The sequence below is a fragment of the Malaya genurostris genome, chromosome 3 (assembly GCF_030247185.1).
Source record: "Malaya genurostris strain Urasoe2022 chromosome 3, Malgen_1.1, whole genome shotgun sequence".
Classification (NCBI taxonomy): domain Eukaryota; kingdom Metazoa; phylum Arthropoda; class Insecta; order Diptera; family Culicidae; genus Malaya; species Malaya genurostris.
Window position 1 is genome coordinate 83,017,272 of NC_080572.1, and position 20,574 is coordinate 83,037,845.

Below are 20,574 nucleotides of genomic sequence, written 5' to 3' on the forward strand. Positions count from 1 at the left end.
CTACCTGGTAACTGAGCTTGGTAAGGGAGTTTCTATGGATACAGGTGTTGCATACCCTAGGTCCGACGGTTCTTCGGCTTCGTACCCATATTCCTCGGAATCTTCTCGGCCCGAGTGCCACCACGCGATACACCACTCCTTGATGCCACCGTAAAATGTCGTTGGTTTTCTCGGCAATCCATTGGTGGTGATCTACAAGCAAACCAAACCTTTGAAAGTAAACCCATCTTAATTGCTACACCATTTGTCTATGCTTACACTAGAACGCCGCGAAAGCATCCCGTGGCCGTAGCCTGAATCCGAAATCACCGCATTAGTCATGTAGACACTTTCCGCATCAACCGACGATTCACTTCGTGGCCTTCGCCAGCCGTCCGGATCGGCATTGGTCAGTTGCGCTATCGCGCTCGAGTGATTGATCGCCGTATTTTCATCACTGAAAATAAAATGTAAAATTACGATTAGAAGGGTAATTTTGTTAGCATAATTTAGCGCAAGAGATTATGAAACGTTGAAAATAACATTATCATAGTTATTCATTAAGGAATAGGATGAATCTGATTTCTTATTGAAATGGTTTAATTTAGTGTTTGCACAACATAACTTCCCGATTTATTGTTCTAAAATCAGTTCTACACTTAGTCTAACTTTCTAAAAATACCAATCATAAACTTCAAATATATTGTTGTCAAAAGATTACATAGTAGTTCAACATACTAACGATTCATGCTCCCTTCTGAGTTATGTCATCATTATTATCTATTACAGGCTGACTGAATGGATACGCACAAAAAGGCCTGTAATTCGGGATTCAATAAGCCTTAAAGGTCTTTACAGAACTTTCATTAAAACTTCAAAGCTACGCCGTTAGATGGTCACATTACTCCAATTCCGGCCAATTCGGAGGTTTCATTGGCTTTGAGACAACATCCATCTTGATGGCATATCACTCCAGAACCACCTTGAAGTAATGGCAGCTGACCAAATCAGGCCAAAATATGACGTTTTTTGTCGAAAGGTTTATTCGTGACAAACTCTTAACAACCCTTAACACGTATATCTCTGGAAATACTTCATCAAGGCAATTTTGTAGATTGATTTGGTAATCCTACAAGCTTTTAGATCGAAGATGGCGTCGAAAGTAGAGCAAGTGCGAAAATAAGCGGTCGCAATGAAAATCCGGATCACTCAGTAAGAACATTAACAAAACAGTTTGGGTTTCCTGCAAGCACAGTCCATAAAATTCCTAAATTATTCGACACACGCTTGACAAAAAAGAGAAAGACTGGTAGCAGAACAAATTGGATCTTAGCAATCACCAGAATGACGCGGAAGTGAAGCATATATTGCAGAAAAGACTAAATATTTCCGCACGTACTGTACAGAAAAATAAAAATGTCTCCAACTTTCGTACATACTTACAAGCACCGGCAATCTATGAAGTAATTCATGGTGAAAACTGTACCAAACCGTAATGATAAATAAACGGGCTCGCGAATATTTGATGAGTTTATACAAATCCGACTTCCGTTTGCGAAACGAGGTGCACATTTTATAAAACTTACTTGTAAATTCAGTAGGCAGACCTTGTTAGTTGGTGGATATATAAATCTACTTTGGGACTACTAGTGCTCGGTTTCCGCTTCCGAACGCACCGGATCCAATTGTGATGAAAAGCTCCAAAAACAGAACTCATCCCGATTTTCACAAATCATAATACAAATTAAAGCTCTCATTGTCTTAAAAGATACTGGCCAATTTCATCCAGATCCGACTTCCGGGTTCAATATTGTAGGATACTCATTGAGAGTATCAAAACTTTCAAACTGTCATACAAAATTAAGCAAAATCGGTACGCTTCGGTACGTGCTGGTACGGAAGAAGAAGAAACACAGACACCGCGTGCTTTGTTCAATTTTGTAAAGCGTGCAAGGTTGCCACAATGAAATCTATATTAACTTGACATAACTGTTTACAAAATGAAAAGAACTTTTTGATTTTATTCAAGCTTGAAAAAAAAGGAACTTTACAGAATATTCTAGTGATGTTTTTGAAAATATAAGTAATACAAGAAAGGCATCATAACACCACTATGTGGATTAAAAAGGTTTTGTTTTTTTCATATAGAAAGGCAATCACTGCAAAAACCGACTTTTGATCCGAGGCCCGAAGAACCGAATGTCATATACCATTCGACTCAGCTCGACGAACTGAACAAATGTCTGTGAGTGTATGTGTGTGTGTAATAAATATTGTCACTCACTTTTCTCGGAGATGGCTAAACCGATTTTCACAAACTTAGATTCAAATAAAAGGTCTCATGGCCCCATACAAAGTTCCTGAATTTCGTTTCGATCCGACTTCCGGTTCCGGAACTACAGGGTGATATGCCCCAAAATTGTGAAAATAATTTCAATCACTTTTATCGGAGATGGCAAAACCGATTTTCATAAAATTAAATTCAAGTTAAAGGTTTAATGATTCCATACAAAGTTCCACAATTTCATTTGGATCCAACTTCCGGTTCCGGAATTACAGGGTGATATGCAAGAAAAATTTGAAAATAATGCATTAGAAGTTTGAAAAAAATGTCACTTACTTTTCTCGAAGATGGTTGAGCCGATTTTCACAAATTTAGATTCAAAGGCCTTATGGGGCCAAAGCTCCGGAATTTTGTTTGGATCCAACTTCCGGTTCCGGAATTACAGGGTGATATGCACAAAAAATGTGAAAATATTGTCACTCACTTTTCTCGAACATGGCAAAACCGATTTTCACAAACTTAGATTCAAATTAAAGGTCTCATGATTCCATACAAAGCTCCACAATTTCATTAGGATCCAACTTCCTGTTCCGGAATTACAGGGTGATATGCACCAAAAATGTGAAAATAATACATGAAAAATGTAAAAAAAAAACGTTACTCACTTTTATCGTAGATGGTTTAACCGATTTTCACAAGTTTAGATTCAAATGAAATGTTTCATGGCCCCTATGCAATGTTCCTAAATTTCATTTGGATCCAGCTTTCGAAATTACAGGGTGATATGAACCAAAAATGTGGAAATAATGCATTATTTTTTTATATCGTTTATTTATACCCGGCTTTAACCTAATTTTGGTCGTTCGACAGGTATATAATGCATTGAAAATGTGAAAAAAAATGTCACTTACTTTTCTCGGAAATGGTTGAGCCGTTTTTCACAAATTTAGATTCAAATTAAAGGTCTCATGATTCCATACAAAGTTCCACAATTTCATTTGGATCCAACCTCCGGTTACGAAATTACAGGGTGATATGCACAAAAAATGTGGAAAATTTTCTCGGAGATGGCCGAACCGATTTCCACAAACTTCCAATTTTCATTCGGCTTAAACCCTTGCTTCAGGAGGTAGGGTGCTTAGTGTAAAAATGGCAGTTTCAAGAATTTTTTCTTCCATAATCTACCTCTTTATATTTGCTAGTTAATTTCTTTAGTTTGCCGACCATGAGAGTCTGTAACCAAATAAACCAACCATTGATAATCCCATAAAAGATCTGCTGAATTTTATTCAAGTTCGACTACTAGTACTTTTTTCCCAAAATTCAAATCTTCATAGAGAATCGTAAAAAATGTGTATTTCATATTAGTGCATGGTTGAATGAACCGAATGTTTCAATGCCGATATGCAGCTTTTGGTTGCGGAAGTACCAACAATAGACATTAAATGTAATAAAATGTAGCTCACTTCACTTTCTCACACATGATTGAATAGATTTTCACTAACTTAAATTCAAATGTAGCAGTATTATGCAACAGAAATCTTTAAAACTATTTTCTAAACTTTTTTAAATTGTAGTATTTCGGGGAATTCCTGCTGTAATATACAGGAGAAAATGAAAATGAGAAAGGTATCGTTACACCACTAGGTTAATTAAAACATGTTTTTAATAATTCCTTTGCACACTCTTTTTAGATACTGAGCGCTTGACAAACTGTTGTTTTCGGCATATTCAGCACTTTCGTCCGCTTGGAACCGAAACACTTCGGACTTTCCAGGTGTTTGCTCACAATATTTTCTGTTCTTTTCAGTAATTTCTATCTTTTGAGTTCCACTTGACATTATTACTGAACACGTATGACTACTTTGAATGTTCTATACAGAAAAATTAATCAAACGACTATCAATTATTTTCGATTCTCAACACATGAGGTGTGTTAGCGGTGCATGAGGTACGTATCAATTTACTTGTAGTCAGTCTGTATCAGAAATTTTTGTACACATTTTTTGTTGTTCTATTGTTACCAAGTAACATTTTGTGTGAAACGAGCATAATTTGTTTTAATTTCTTTGCGTTTCGTCTTCGCCTGATCTGTGCTTCAACAGTTCATACTACCCGAAATTTAATCAGAAAAAAAAGTTCCCCGAATTTAGTCCAAAAATTAAATATACAAGACTATTAATCAAAATCGATAGTGTCCCATTCAAAATACTCCTCATCGACTGCAACACACTTATGCCAGCGCGTGATCCAATCCTCGAAACATTTTTTATTATCAGTTTTCGGTATGCCCATCAGAGCCATCTACGATGCATTGACCGAATAGGAAAAGGTCGCAAGGAGCCAAATCAGGTGAATTCGGTGGTTTCTGAATGGTATTCGTTTCGTTTCTAGGCAAATGTTCACGGTGACAGTTCATTATCGTGGTGCAAAATCCAAGAGTTGTTTGCCCACTACTCTAGTCTTTTTCGGCAAATTGTTTCACGCAAACGTCTCATAACACCCAAATAAAGACTGTCCCAGAAAGTATCGACGCAACCAAAAACCGCTGCCAATGCCAATGGTTCAGAATCTGTCAATTTTTATGACTGCGTCCTGTTGTTTACACTCTTCTCTAACCATTTGTGCAGTTGTTTATTCGTTTTCATCAGTTTGTTTCGAAATGCGTGGACTTTCAGCAGAACAACGTCGATAAATTGTGTACAAATGGTGCACAGAACACTGAGAAAGCTATCAAAAATGGAAGGAGTAAGTGAAAAAGCCGTGCGATATGCAATCAAGAAGTTCTGTGAGGATACCACCTTTGAGGATAAACCGAAAACGGGTCGAAGAAAAGGCCCTGCTAACCCTCAGTTGGATAAACGTATACTAAAGGCGTTCGAGCAAAAAAGGAGGTTTCAGTTCTAGATGTGGCTAAAAAAGTGGGCACTTCGAAGTCAAATGTTCTTCGTGCTAAAGAACGTTTGAATTTTCGAACCTATAAGAAGCAGAAACAACCAAAACGTAGTCCGAAACAAGAATCATCGATCAGGCCGAGGGTTCGAAAGCTGTACAATACGATTCTTGCTGGAAATTTGAACTGCATAATCATGGACGACGAAACCTACGTGAAACTCGCTTACAGATCCTTGCCGGGACCACAATAGTATACGGTGCAACAAGGGCAAGTGTTAAACCAGTCCGAGACATCGATTGAAGTCGAAAAATTTAGTAAGAAAGCTATGGTCTGGCAAGCAATTTGTAGCTGCGGTAAGATTTCGAAACCCTTCATCGCCAATGCTTCAATGAACAGCGAAATATACATCAAGGGATGTTTACAAAAACGACTTCTACCCATGATTCGAAGTCACAAGGATCCTGTTGTCTTCTGGCGAGATCTTTCTTCTTGCCACTACTCGAAATCAACGGTAGAATGGTATACTACCAAAAATGTCACTTTCGTCCAAAAGACATGAATCCACCAAATTGCTCACAACTTTGATCAATTGAGGAATTTTGGGCATTAACGAAGGCACTTCTTAGGAAACATGTCTCGGCAGCCGAAACCATTCAACAGTTCGAAAAATATTGGAAAAAAGTGTCAAAGCTTGTCGCCAAGAAGTCTGTACGGAATTTAATGAGGAACGTTCGCAAGAAGGTGCGCCAGCTAGTCTACAATGGCTAAGTAGCAAATGTTGAGAATAATATTATGTTGTTGTAGTCTAATATTATCAGTATATCGAATAAAATTAGAATATCTAACATTTGTGAATTATTTACAGCGAAATCAAAGTGCGTCCATACTTTCTGGGACAGTCTTTAACACAAAACTAATCTTGTAATCAATGAACCATTTGTTCTACAAATTTGAATCACAACTCATAATTAGCTTCCGAATGAGTCTAAGCTTATCGAAATCAGTTCAGTTTTCTCCGAGAAAGTTGAGCGTAGACAAAAATCTTCAAGACGAGCACTCACAGACAATTCAACACTAAAAATAGCCCCGGTTATAAATCAAAAGACTTTTTTTCAGTAATTCTATATTTTTTTATAGCGAAAGGCAAAAAGATAGTAGTTACACCTGAATAAGTGTTGATGACCGGAAACCGTTCTTTCGGCACTTCAGGAAATACATGGCATTTCGGTGCAACAAGTGTTTGGGAAAGAGCATTAGAAGATAGTTAATAATTGAAGATCATCAAAACAGTCGCCTACATACCTCATCAAAAGTTCAAGTGCAACTACAAATGATAGTATCTCTTTATTTATTGTCTTTTTCTCTAATAATTCGGTTATTTCACCAATTATCAATATGCACAAGATACAAAAAAAAAACTTCATCTTTCGAATACTGCTTTTTTCTATATGAACCCAAATGAATAAAATATACTTCATTAGTCGGTTCGCCGTTTTGAAAATTTACTGTTCAATGAGCTATGTGTGAGACTGGAATTCAAGTGAACTGCGAGAAAGATTATCGTCTCACCTCTCACGCAAAGCTCGACCAATAAATGTTTTGAGAGTTATTTTCGTAATTGAATTATTCGAATAAATGAAAAAAAAGTCTTTTGAAATTGTTAAAGACCATTTCTGTTGATCGACAGGTGAACGACCTTTGGAATCTATACGAATCATATCCAATCATCCTTCATATCAATAATTTTGGTCAAAATGGAACTCACTTTAACTAATTGATTATCGACGCTGCACTACTTCACTGGCACTGTGCACAATTCAAAAAACAATCGCATAAATCATTTCCCTGATTTGTTTGCTAGGTATCGCTGTTCTTCTACATGTTGCAGGTAGGGGAGAGTCGACAGCCTTGGGCCATGTTTCGCTTTACGCCCAACAATCACCCTTCCTATAATTGTTTCAATTGATAAAACTTTGAATAATACTGTTCCTTGTAGAGAAAAATATGATTAGGGTGGTATTTGCTCCAAAACTCATATTTCTACTAGGCGTAATATCTTAAATTATGATGTGTAATATCATGCAAGCAAATATGAAAAAAATATATTTTTTACATAAATACGTTTATTTCTTAGGAGAAAAATTGACTTGACATTGCGTCACATTCACTTAGCTTTTTTTACTGATTTTGTAGGTATTGAGGACTTCTTACGCTTTTTGTCTCTAAAGGCACATTTTTGGTCCGAGTGAGTAGTACAGCCCGGGTTGGCGGTTCAATGCATAGGACACTGGTCTCACAAGCCAGTTGTCGTATGTTCAAATCTCGACCTGGAAGGATGCTTTGTGTCAGTAGATTCGTAGCACTGGCCATGCAATGATTCTGTACGCTATGAATCGGCTGCGAAGTCTGTTGAAACAGAAAGGTGAAATTCTACGGAAGGAATGTAATGCCAGGACTTTACTTTTTGGGTAGTTTGACCTCTTTAAAGAAGACTGCGTTTCTATTGTTCATGAATGGAAAGGAATATAGGAATAGTTTTGTAATTGATTTATTACAGCATGTAAAAGATTAGCAGGCTATATAGGTTTCGCAAAAAATAATTTGAACAATGCAAACACAGAGGTGCGCTTTGCATTTCGCAGAACTAATGGCGTTTTCGTTTTTAATTTGCACTACACCGGTGCAGTGCTACACTGAGGCATGAATAAACGAACAAAAATGACGAAAACATAAACAGTAACCATTGACTACAATACACGATTCCATTGCACAGAGCTACACCAAACTTTTGATGAGTGCTACACCAGTGGTATCGGTGCAGAAAAAGTGTAGCACTGGTGTAGTGCAATTGGTAAAAACGAACGGTTTCAGTGCAGCTTTCGCTACACCAGTGTAGTGCAATTTAAAAACGAAAACGACATAAGTCGTCTAACATTTTTTCAAAATCGAGTTTGTCGGTTATTCTGCGATAGCAACGTTATTTAATCGATCTTGCAACATTGTTGATCCTGATTACGTTTTTAACCTACTGTCTGTTACATAAGAGCGTGGGTACGATAACTCGCGATCGGTAAAGTGGAATGGTGTAATTTTTTTTAACACAGAGGCAGTCCTTCATGCAATGCGAGAATAAATCAGCTGACTATTGTTTATAATTCGATCTCAGCATTTTTCCAAAATGAATACCGTGTACGCTACGCGCTTCGAAGCAGTTTTTATGTGCTCGCATCCGAAAGGTCCCAAAATGATCCAAGCTGCCGCGGCGAAATACAGGCAAAAATCGAAACAGTTTGTGAGTAAGTGGGTGAATCGTTTTAAAGATGTGAAAAATGTCGACAACTTTCCAAATCGCGGCTCTGTCGGTGTATTTTTTATCATTATCATTATCATTATCATTAGAGACCGCCCGTGTGTTGCTACTCCGTTATTGATCTGGACCAATTGAGATTGCAAAATGATTTTTTGAAGTAACATGTTTGGGAATAACACGTTGTTTCACACTGTGCAAACTTTATTGAACCATGCATGCTGATCAATACCGACGCCGGCCACGTCCGAATGCAGATCTACTTGGGAGGGAAAGGATTGTTAGTTCGATGCATGTTGCTACTAGGAACCGAACCGGAATCCTCTGCATTCCCACATGCATCCCAGGAGCGGATACTTTGTTAGTAAATGTTTTAATAATGTTATCATGTGTTTATTGCTCTGGGTAGCCGGCTACCAAGAATGTTTTAAAGTATTATCGTTTTATGTGTTACTTTGTGCTGGCAATATAATGCACGAAACAGTCAATCTCCGAAATTGATAAAACTCCGGACAGCCGGCTGTCGAGTATGCAGTCACTCGTTTATGCATCTACCTTTCGCGTTTTTTTAGTCATGCAAAAAAAAACACATTCGGATTGATAAAAAAAAGGTATCATCTCACTGCTAGGTGGATTAAGTACGTTTTTATAAATTAAACTACGTGATACAAAATAAACGAGCGAATAGGATTTAAACAAAAAAGTTGATTCATTGCATTGAAATATTCTAAACAGTTATTATAAAATCATTTTAAATCACCAAACAAAGGTCAACAGATTTCACACGCGTCTTGATTCTTTATTATTTCCGCTTTATTATTTTAATTATTTATCAAAATTATTAATTGGTTATATTAGTTGATCTGGGCAGCCGGCTACCGAGAGAAATATTAATTTACTGTTTGAAATATTAATATCAAGTGTTTTACCTTTTTTTATATATATAAAAAATAGGTATAGAATTCGCTCAAACTTTCGAAAAATTTTCCGAGGCCCGGAGGGCCGAATGTCATATACCAATCGATTCAGCTCGACGAACTGAGCAAATGTCTGTGTGTGTGTGTGTGTGTGTGTGTGTGTGTGTGTATGTGTGTGTCTGTATGTGTGTTGTCAACTAAGAGGTCGAGATCTCAGAGATGGCTGGACCGATTTTGATCAAAATAGTCGCAAATGAAAGGTCTCCCCGTCACCCAAAACGCTATTGAATGGTTTTGAGATCGGATGTTTACTTTTTGAGTTATTCGAAGTTTTATGTCAAAATTTTCAGTTTTTTGACAGTATCTGTCACAATTGACCTTGAAAACAGAATATGTTTTCAGACTTAGATTCCGCACGATAATACCTATTCAACAAGCCATAGATTGTTAAAATCCGTCCATTTTTAACGGAGATATCGAAATTTTTGTGTAAACGACTTTTCCCCCTATTCCAGTAGTAGGAGTTTTAAGCGCTGTATGACAAAGCAATGCTTGGGAGCAACGGAAAACAAGATTTTTTATTCTCTTACATACAATTGTTTCTAAGTACCAAAAAGACTGTGTACAGCATCCTTTTTCATGACAATTTGCCTCGGACCGATTTTAGCACGGCTGGTTTTTGGCAACATAATCGTTCGAATATGACATATATAAACCAGATGATGGCAGATTTTTTTTAATTATATTATTTTAAACTACTTACAGCAATAAATGCTGGAAGAACATAACATCCATATACCATTCGAATCAGTTCGTCGAGATCAGCAAATGCGTGTGTGACAAATAATTTCACTCAATTTTCTCTGAAAATTTCTTTTCTACAAACTCAGATTCATACGAAAATTCGTATGCTCCCAAGCAAAGTTCCTGAATTATGTTTGATTCCGACCTCTGGTTCCGGAGCTATATGAAACGAAATCAAAATTGTATCTTCTCGTAGATGGCTGAACCGATCTAAGATTCAAATGAAATCTAAGAATCATCTAAGATGCAAATGAAAAGTTTCAAGATTCTTTAAAACATGTTTGCTCTTTAGTCAGATCCGACTTCCGGTTTCGGGGATACAGGGTGATTAGTATAAAAATGTCTATTCCACATAAATTAATCAGGTTTATCGGGTTAGCAGATTTGGATAGTCGATAAAAAAAATTAACTTTTTTCAGTTTTAGTGGTATTCAGTTGTCGATTCAGAAGGCACCTAAAAATTTAATTCGTGCTATGATTTCTCAAAGATGTCTTCACTGATTTTCAAATATTTTGAAACAAATGTAAACTATACAGCTATTCAGGTGAATTTATCTGACTTCGGCCATACCGATTTTAGAATTCCGGTTCCAGTATAAAATCGTTTCTCAAAGCTAAATCGTTTTCTCAAAAAAGGCTAATCAAATTTCAGAAACAAAAATTCAAATTGAATTAAACTTATACACAAAATGAATTAGTTTTATACATACATACAAAAATTAATGAATTTTATCCAATTAAGCTTCAAAGTTGTACTCAAAACTGTAATTTATTCGTCATATGGCCATACGAATCGGTTTGGGTTATGCTGGTTCCTGAATACCGACTCTGGAAGTACCTTAAACTATCGTAAACTCTAAAGTGGAACTTACTTCGACATATCATGGCATATTTAATCGATTATCACACTTTTAGATTCAAATTCGATCCGATTTGCTGTTTCGACATTACAGAGTAATGAGTGATTACAATTTCAAATTGTCGCTTAAAACGACGGTCATTAAAATAATGTAATGAAAACTTAAACACCGAAGAATATTCATGCAAAAAACACATGCGGATTGATAAAAAAAGGTGTCATCTCACTGCTAGGTGGATTAATCACGTTTTTTACTATGTATTCAATATACCGATACATGTCATCTCTGTTATTAACTTTGTAATATAAACGGATTTGCGCAATGGTTGATTTTTATCATTCATTTTATAATCCTGAAAGACAATCAATAACATGGAAGAAGAAATCATTCCTAATAAAACTTTTCTACGAAGCTAGACGAAAATTGATAGGTTGAATAAAGAGATGATCTAGTAAAATAGAGTAATCAGAAGTAAAACATTGAAAATATCTGATAACTGAAAGGAAAAAAAACTCCTGCAATTGTCGCCTTTTACGACATGGAAGCAGGAACCCAGTGGATCTATTCTTGGTTCATTTTTTTCCGCCGGATTCCACACGGCATCTAGGCTGGTACAGTCCGGAGAGAGCTAATAGGTACTATCAATCTTCTAGTGGACCCCAGCCCCTAAATCGCGGCTCTGTCGGTGTATTGCCGAAAAAAGACGAAAAGCGATTTGTGACCTGTTTTTGAAGAATCCGACATTAACTTTACACGAAGGTGCCTCTAAATTGACCAAAAATGGCTTAAATATATCGTACGGAACTGTTCGCAGACATTTGATCGAAAGTACTTTCGAAGTACATTACAAAAACCTAACAGATCGGCTGAAAAGTTCGTATCGTTTCTATGAGAGGGCACCACTAGAATTAAATCCATACCATTTTCAGTTAGTACCAACCTTCAAAAGATACGTGTATAAATTTGACAGCTGTCTGATTATTAGTTTGTGAGATATTGCATTTTGAGTGAAGCTACTTTTGTTATTGTGAAAAAAATGGAAAAAAAGGAATTTCGTGTGTTGATGAAACACTACTTTTTGATGAAAAAAAGTGCCGCCGATACCAAAAAATGGCTTGATGAGTGTTATCCAAACTCTGCACCGGGCGAAGCAACAATTCGTAAGTGGTTTGCAAAATTTCGTACTGGTCATATGAGCACCGAAGACGATGAACGCAGTGGACGTCCAAAAGAGGCTGTTACCGATGAAAACGTGAAAAAAATCCACAAAATGATTTTCAATGACCGTAAAGTGAAGTTGATCGAGATAGCTGACACCCTAAAGATATCAAAGGAACGTGTTGGACATATTATTCACGAATATTTGGATATGAGAAAGCTTTGTGCAAAATGGGTTCCGCGTGAGCTCACAATCGATCAAAAACAACAACGAATTGATGATTCTGAGCAGTGTTTGGAGCTGTTATATCGAAATAAAACCGATTTTTTCGTCGATATATAACAAAGGACGAAACATGGCTCCATCACTTCATTCCGGAGTCCAATCGACAGTCAGCTGAGTGGACTGCACGCGATGAACCGAACCCAAAGCGTGGAAAGACTCAACAATCGGCCGGTAGGGTTATGGCGTCTGTATTTTGGGATTCGCATGGTATAATTTTCATCGACTACCTTGAAAAGGGAAAAATCATCAACAGTGACTATTATATAGCGTTATTAGAGCGTTTGAAGGACGAAATTTCAAAAAAACGGCCTCATTTGAAGAAGAAACAAGTTTTGTTTCATCAAGACAATGCACCGTGTCACAAGTCGATAAAAACCATGCTGAAATTGAACGAATTGGGCTTCGAATTGCTCCCTCATCCACCGTATTCTCCAGATTTGGCCCCCAGAGACTTTTTCCTGTTCTCAGACCTCAAGAGAATACTCGCTGGTAAAAAATTTAGAAGCAATGAAGAGGTAATCGCTGAAACTGAGGCCTATTTTGAGGCAAAGGACAAATCGTACTGCATGAAAAACATGTGCAAAACCGTTTGGAATGGGTCATGGTATCGTGATCTTGGATTGGCCCTCTCAGTCGCCCGATTCCAATCCAATTGAGAACGTTTGGGCTCTAATGAAGATGAAGCTTGGGAAGAACCGACCACACAATTTGAAGCAGCTTGTTCGCCGAATTCACAAATTTGGACCACGCTTTTATGTAGCAGACTCTGGAATAAGCCCTCTTATTCATTTATATTTTTATAAGATATCTACTGCTTCTCGCAGACTGATTGTTCTCGAAAAAATATCCCTGTTTCATCGATATCTGCTGGCTGACCAACTGCAAATCTTTCCAATAGTATGAAAATAGACACAGAACCATTTTAGAATCGACTTTCAAGTGACGTAAGCAATTGATCAAAAACTTCAAGGTAAGATTTGCTAAAAAATACGGCGCTGTCGATTTTCATGTCATGACTATTTTTATAGTATACCCAAGTTACCAAGAGGCATCAAAATAATCTTTTATATTATCCTTGTATACGAATATGGAATTGTCATTTAAGTCCTACATGCTACTGTAAAGCTGATATTAAACCACAGATGGCGAAATATTCAGCTGTAGTAATGCACAGGTTGATTGCTTGATTTCTGTACTAGTACATAATGTTAATATAAAACACAATGTGAAATTGTCAAAATTGAAAGACCGAAAACAGCTTTGCTAATACTATTAAACGTATCAAACTTCATATGTGTCCAAAAGAAAACTTTCACCTGATTTATTTTTTATTCTTTATCTTTCCAATAAAACGGAGAAAAAATGCTCTGAACAGTACAATGGGCATGTCTATTTATTTATTGGGTACATTTAGCTCCTATTATTGATATATTTTCTTTGATGCGTCTCGAACCTAGAAACTTTATCTTGGCATTCTTTGTTGAAGTGATTTTTCTATTTGAACCATGTCGAATATATATGAGTGTAGTGAAATATGTTCAATTTAAATCGTACTGCTACTTCTTCCTGAACGCCTTTTTTGTACAATTAACGGTTTCCGAGTTGCAACGATTTGAAAATGGCCATTTTTGTGAAATTCAAAAATACATACGCCCTTTTTAAAAATCAGTCGTGAGCCGGATTGACCTCTCCATCGGTTCAAAACTTATGGTTCGCCATACTGAAGCGATGTGCAAAGTTTCATCCAAATCGGAGAAGGTCGAGTCTGATGATCTGCTAAACATTTCTGGAATTGGTCTGTAGTCGGGTTTCCATATAAAAACTGCCCCCAAACAGAACAAAAAATTATATACTGTTGAAAAGGTTTATATTGGAGATGATTTTCCCAAAATTTTAACCCTTTTACTGCCATATTGGTGGAGTTATGGTGGTTCTTCTGATTTTCATTTTAGTTAAATTTTTCAAAAACCTTTTGAGCAAAAAATTTAAAAAAAATCAGGAATATTTTAGGAATTATGGGAAACCTTTCTGATTTTTTTCAGAATTTTTCAAAATGTGTTTCATGTGAAAAAAATGTTTAAAATTGTAAGTGCGATTAAAAAACATTCGAAAATTTTGAACATTTTTTTCACATGAAATACATTTTGAAAAATTCTGAAAAAAATCAGAAAGGTTTCCCATAATTCCTAAAATATTCCTGATTTTTTTAAAAAAATTTGCTAAAGAGGTTTTTGAACATTTGAAATAAAATGAAAATCAAAAGAACCAGTTTAACTCCACCAACATGGCAGTAAAAGGGTTAAAATTTTGGGAAAATCATCTCCAATATAAACCCTTTCAAACCGCGTATATCAATTTTTGTTCTGTTTGGGGGCAGTTTTAATATGAAAACCCGGCTACACCCTTTGTCTCAGCGCAATAAAAAAGCGCGTATATGCAGTTCCCATAATTTAAAAAAAATTATCGCAATTTTTGTTTTGTCACCCAATTTTTTAATTCACAGTGTTCGGTTTTTTGAATCCCAATCCGAAATCTTGATTCATATTCTCGTGCGCAAAATGGGCTTATTTCCATCTCTGATATACAGCATAAAATCTCTAATGCTTGTACATTTTATCTTAACGCTTTATATTCACATCGAGCCAACTATGATGCCACGTAATTGCAAAGTTTTTATGTATTCAAATTTCAAATGTATGGCTTTAACGCAATGTTAAAGTTACTATACGACATTTGTATCGTATTAGTGTTGATGTCATTCCAATTCAGTGCTATCACTTACTGCAGATGGTCATTTAGGGGTTAACCTATTTTGCGCATAGGGCACACGACCGATTTTTATACTTTATGTTTCGTCTTCGACTCCTCAGTGCATAACAGTTTATGTTGAACTGCTTTGTATCTCAGTAGTTCATCATTAACCTTTAAGCAGACATAAAGCTTCTGGTACATGCAGAATACTTTTTCTATTTGCACCGAAGTTCAACGTCTTAACTGTACGTTACTGTCCTGACGAGTCGAAGACGAAACATAAAGTATATATTGCTTATGGTTACTTGGGTGGGTCATTGCCTTTCTTGATTTCCGCATCACTCTGCGACTCCTTAAATTAACGCGTTTCGGTGAATCTCTGACAAAATTTTAATAATTCCTTTTTCATTCCGATAAATCTTGCCGACTCTTTCAAGTGAATTTTGAACAAAATCATTTGCATTATATGTATGTATTATATCCGTATTCTGTACGAAATCGGTATGTGCGAATGCAAATGTGTACATTCAGTCCCGTACCCAGGATTTGGTTTCGGGAGGGACCCAGAATGAAAAAATAATGTTACTGAAGATTACTTAAGTAGATAATTACCGGCGTTTTTAACAGACACCTTGAACTTTTACACTGGAACTATCATTATTAGGTATTTAAATAAAATTTATGACTATGACCGAGAGAAGGCTATTGTATTACACTTCTTTCAATCCCACATGTTTAAGACCTTCTAAATGTCCATTTCTAGAGCACAAAAGTCCACAAGACTTGTGATGAATTGTGAGAAGTGGTCCGATATAGATCCCTTACTTCGATTCGTGGAGAACGGAAAGCATCTTCTAAATTTGTGGGTCATATTAGTTGGTGGCCATACAAATTAACTTTAGCTATACAGGTTTCGGTATCAGGTTCCGGAGATAGCGGTCGAAAATTCCAAAACGAAACTCACATCCATTTCTCAGAGATGTCTTGAGGTTTGGGAACAAATAACAGTTCAAGAAGGCCAAATCAGATGAACAAGGTAGATGAGCAAATAATTGGAGCACTAAACTGTTGACTTTAACAATGGTAGCGATGCTAATGTGCCTTTCACAGCGATTTCGGTCTTTATTCCATTTAGTACTCCAAAATACAATGACAATCCCAGAAAACCGGCATCATAATCTATCCGACCCATTGAACCTCCCTTCCAAGCACTCATGCCACAACGACTTCAGCTCATTGTCGGGTAATCATTTATTTCTCTGGCGTATAATAATGGATCCAGCCAAACATGTACTCGAAGTGTACTTGCACTCGTCTTTTTAGTCCTGAATAAGTATGATCTCACTCATCCAGCGTCAGGATATCTTTCTAATTTTCAGAATCTTGCTCAACTATGATAAGCTCGCGCACTTTTATTTTCCAGTCATCTAGAACAATTAAGTGTCTTCTTATTATTGTCGTTTATTTTGCCCGTATTTAATTTTCATTTTATTTAGTTTTGACACTGTTCGCTTCGTATCAAACATTTTTTATGTTTCTGTTTCTGATTTCGGGAGGGACCAGGGCCTCTCGGGTCCCCCCTCTGGGTACGTGCCTGTGGACATTACGGATGAATATAAGTAAATGGCAACTGTTTAGATAGATAAAAGAAATCAACTAAATCTGGAATACGAACTGGGGTTTTTTGACGCGGGAACGAGTGTTTAGTGGCGCCATCATGATACATGTTACTACTGTGCCATCTAACGGTATATTCGGAATGACCGTAAAAATGATTCAAGAACTTAATTTGAATGTGATGCAAGGGGAGGACACTTAGAACAATGTGCCAATTACCAGTCACGTACCCAGAGAGGGGGGCCCGAGGGGCCCTGGCCCCTACCGAAATCAAAAACATATAATTATTTAGAATGTCTCAGGCATGTGTTACAGAAATAACAAGACAGTAAACGTAATGAAATGTAAAACTATCAGTTCCAGTGAAAAAAATTTCAATCTATGTCAAAAACAGCCGTAAAATGCACACCTAGAATTAGGTACATAAGCAATCTTCAGTAACATTATTTTTAAATCTTTGGGCCCCTCCCGAAATAAAATCCTAGATACGGGCCTGCCAATTACACATTAACACAATGCGTTGGCGCATTTATCAATATTGGCACTTTCGTTTTTATACAGTTGCACAGTTGCGGCACACAAAGGGCTCAGTTTTGACAAGTAGCTGTTTCATGGGGAACAGCGTAGCACACTTAGACTCACAGTATATCACGTGTTTTTTTAGAGGCACAATATAGTTTGTGTTAAGCGACGCTCCCCTTGATGTGATGTCTGTTTTTCTGTGTTATGAATTTATGAACCAAGTAAAAATCAGTTCCTTTAAGGCTGTGAACCATTTCGCGAATGATTTTAACTTTTGGTTCAAATTTGGCATTTCGATAGTAATTTTTTATCGACTTTCAACTGAAAATTCGAAGTTTTACGGGCGCCTACTTACGTTCTATCATGCCTAACCGTGTTTTAGAGTTGTGTCTATTACAAGGTTCAGGGTGGCAAAATGGTAGCGCGTATGCACGGATTGCATAAGAACACAGGTTCAAGTCCTGTTTCTGAGCGTATCTTTTTTCCAAAAGATAATCTTTTCTATTAAGTTTTCCAATCATTTGCCTTCTCCAATGTATGTTTCCACTCAGTAATTGCAAAAACTGAAGTTATTTGGGTTTATTTTGCACTGCACATAAAATGATAGCAAGTGGTATAATAATTGCAATGCAGAGAACGTAAGAATTACTTAATTTGACAATATATTGAATCTTTTTGTTGGAGTATTTTCTTTGACTGAAAGTATAGAAAGAGATTACACAGAAACAATTTTTCCTAAAGCTCAGAAATAGGAACTGTTCTGCAAAGGTTTTTATCAGCGTTGGAAAATAATTATCGAACTATCAAAAATAACTCTCGAGCGGGGTTATTTTAGACAACGACATTTTCGTCAAATTTGAGCTAGTAACGGGTATGGCAACAAAAATTTTGGAATTTCTTTCTCAAGCTGTCAAAAAAAGACAAACATACTTGGAGAAGATCTGGTTTATTGAAATTAAAGATACATTGTTCATTGTCGAAAAAAATTAGTGAACATTTGAAAACGGTCCGTAATCGGATGTTCGGTGAAGCTTCCGTTTGATGTCGGAACAGGAGCGTTGTACGGCCTTCATGTCAACTTTACGAATGCATTTCTTGATTCTACCAATCAACTGTTAGCAATTCGTGGCGCTCCAGTTATTTTTGTACACCAAGGAGCTCAAAACCCCGAAGAAATCTTCGATTAGGCGACACTGAGGAAGATTTATCGGGTTGTGGTTTTTAGGTACAAATGGAATCGAATGGGTATTCAGGAACGATTGTGTTTTTTGGCGCAATGCGATGACGCTTTATCCAGCCAAAACACGTATTGTCCATCAGGATGATGTTTTTGAGAAAAAGGGATCAAAACTTTCTACAAACATTCGACCGAACATCTTGATTGATTGCCAACCCAGATGGCTTGAACCATGGCTTAGGAATGCCTTTCTCGGAAATTACGATGTACAGGATCACTTTCTTTTCAAACTTATGTTTAAACCAATATTTTATGTTCGGATGCACAGTAGAACTATCCGTTCAATAGTATCGATCGTTTGCGGGAATCTGCGTCTTCGAAAGAGGGAAGTAACTTTCGTCGTTCAAAACAAAACTTTTCCCGAAAAAAAAATTAATCAACCAGCGGCATTGGGAATTCAGCGTTTAAATCTGTGCGTCAGTATATCCCGGGGCTCGTGTCTTCTTTCGGTACTTTATTCCAAGTCTTTTCAATGTTTTGCGGATGTACTGGTGAGAACAGTTGAGCGTGTACACGAGAAAGAGAACGAAGTCCTATTGCGTCCATAATTTTGGCTGGTCTTCCACTACCTTCCTTACGAGTTGTTGGGCATCTTCGGATATTGTAAACTGTCGCAGCCGCAACATTTTTGCTTTTAAAATGTTGTACCATATAGGGTAACAGAGGTATTTTGGCCACTTCATATATTTTGGCCCACCTGACAAACTTTATCAATTTCGTCGGATTTTATCGATGTTAAATAACCCATGTTGCATCAATTTGAAGCTAATCACATTAAATTACCTATTGCGGAAGGGGTTTTCAAAGATATTATATCATTTGGGGGATATTTTTTCAAAGTGGGCCAAAATAAAATCAATCTTAAAGTAGGCCAAAATACCTCTGTTACCCTACTATTTGCCGAGATTTCTGTGCAGTTCGTATAACTGTACAATGAGCTCGTGAAATACTTCTTGTTTCGACGGCATTTTGAGCAAAACTGAGCAAGCATGAACAAAACAGAAAATGCTAGCAGAAAGAGGAGAAAGAGAGCTCACACATACACACTCTTAGTTCTTTCTGAGCTCGTTTGTTGTTGAACATACAGGCCTCGAAAAAATTCCAAAATTTTAGTTGCCACCCGTTAGTAATAATAATTCGCGAAATGGTTCACTGCCTAAGTGTTACCCACTTAAGTAACAATAAAAAAAATCAAATTCTACTGTCTTGAACCAATCCTGTTTTATGGAAAAGTATTGAAGGAATTATTTTTCGATAAAACACGATTGACCCAAGGCAGAAGCCTCTCCCCTACAGGAGAAAACGGTACACCGAATATCAGTAAGCGCAAGGGGATCATTTCAGTTGCCAAATTACACGTAAAATATGCGAAATTCGTGCCAATTTTTAACGAGATATATTTTCAATTGCCAGGTACAGCAAAAGTGCTGTTAGATGATTCCAAAGCGATTGCTCTGGCGCCCGGTAACTGCCGAAGTAGTTTACATAAACCCAAAAAGAATCTACGATTTGGAGATTTTTTATGGAATTGGGATATTAAAATAAAAACAGATTATCCTTTGATTCTAGTTTGTCGAGCTGCACAGTTGTTACCCTCAGTTGCTCAAAATAAAATTTCCTACAACTTTATTGTACCATAAAATCATTTTTGAGCTCAATTAAGAAAGTTAGATTTCATATTTCAATCTAAATAAGGACCACCCTAGTAATATTTTATATCAAAAGGAGCGCCATTTGATAACAAACAACTTTTGTGAAGACACCAACTACAAAAAACTAATATTTAATAGTGAAAATATTTTTGTCACGCTAATTTCCCGTTTCAAACCATAGTGCCTTTTTTGCATACTCTCTCATCCGAAAGGTGTCAGAGATCAATGACAATTAAGCCTTTTCACTTTACGTAACATCAAAAAATTTTTCACTTAATCGAAAAGTTGTCTTCACAACAGTTTT

At 36.7% G+C, this 20,574-nt stretch overlaps 1 protein-coding gene across 2 annotated transcripts in view; it reads right to left on the bottom strand.

Moving 5' to 3' along the window:
- The window catches only part of LOC131435881 (muscarinic acetylcholine receptor DM1), a 313,338-nt gene that overhangs the window by 24,440 nt on the left and 268,324 nt on the right, over nucleotides 1-20,574 (bottom strand). Inside the window, exons 4-5 of one of the 2 annotated variants that reach the window (XM_058604140.1) lie at nucleotides 259-436; nucleotides 56-192 (exon numbers count right to left, since the gene is read on the bottom strand). In XM_058604140.1, coding sequence (XP_058460123.1) covers nucleotides 56-192; nucleotides 259-436 — 315 coding nt within the window. Of the gene's footprint in view, nucleotides 1-4; nucleotides 193-258; nucleotides 437-20,574 lie in introns of both variants that reach the window. The other variant, XM_058604139.1, reaches the window with a different exon arrangement.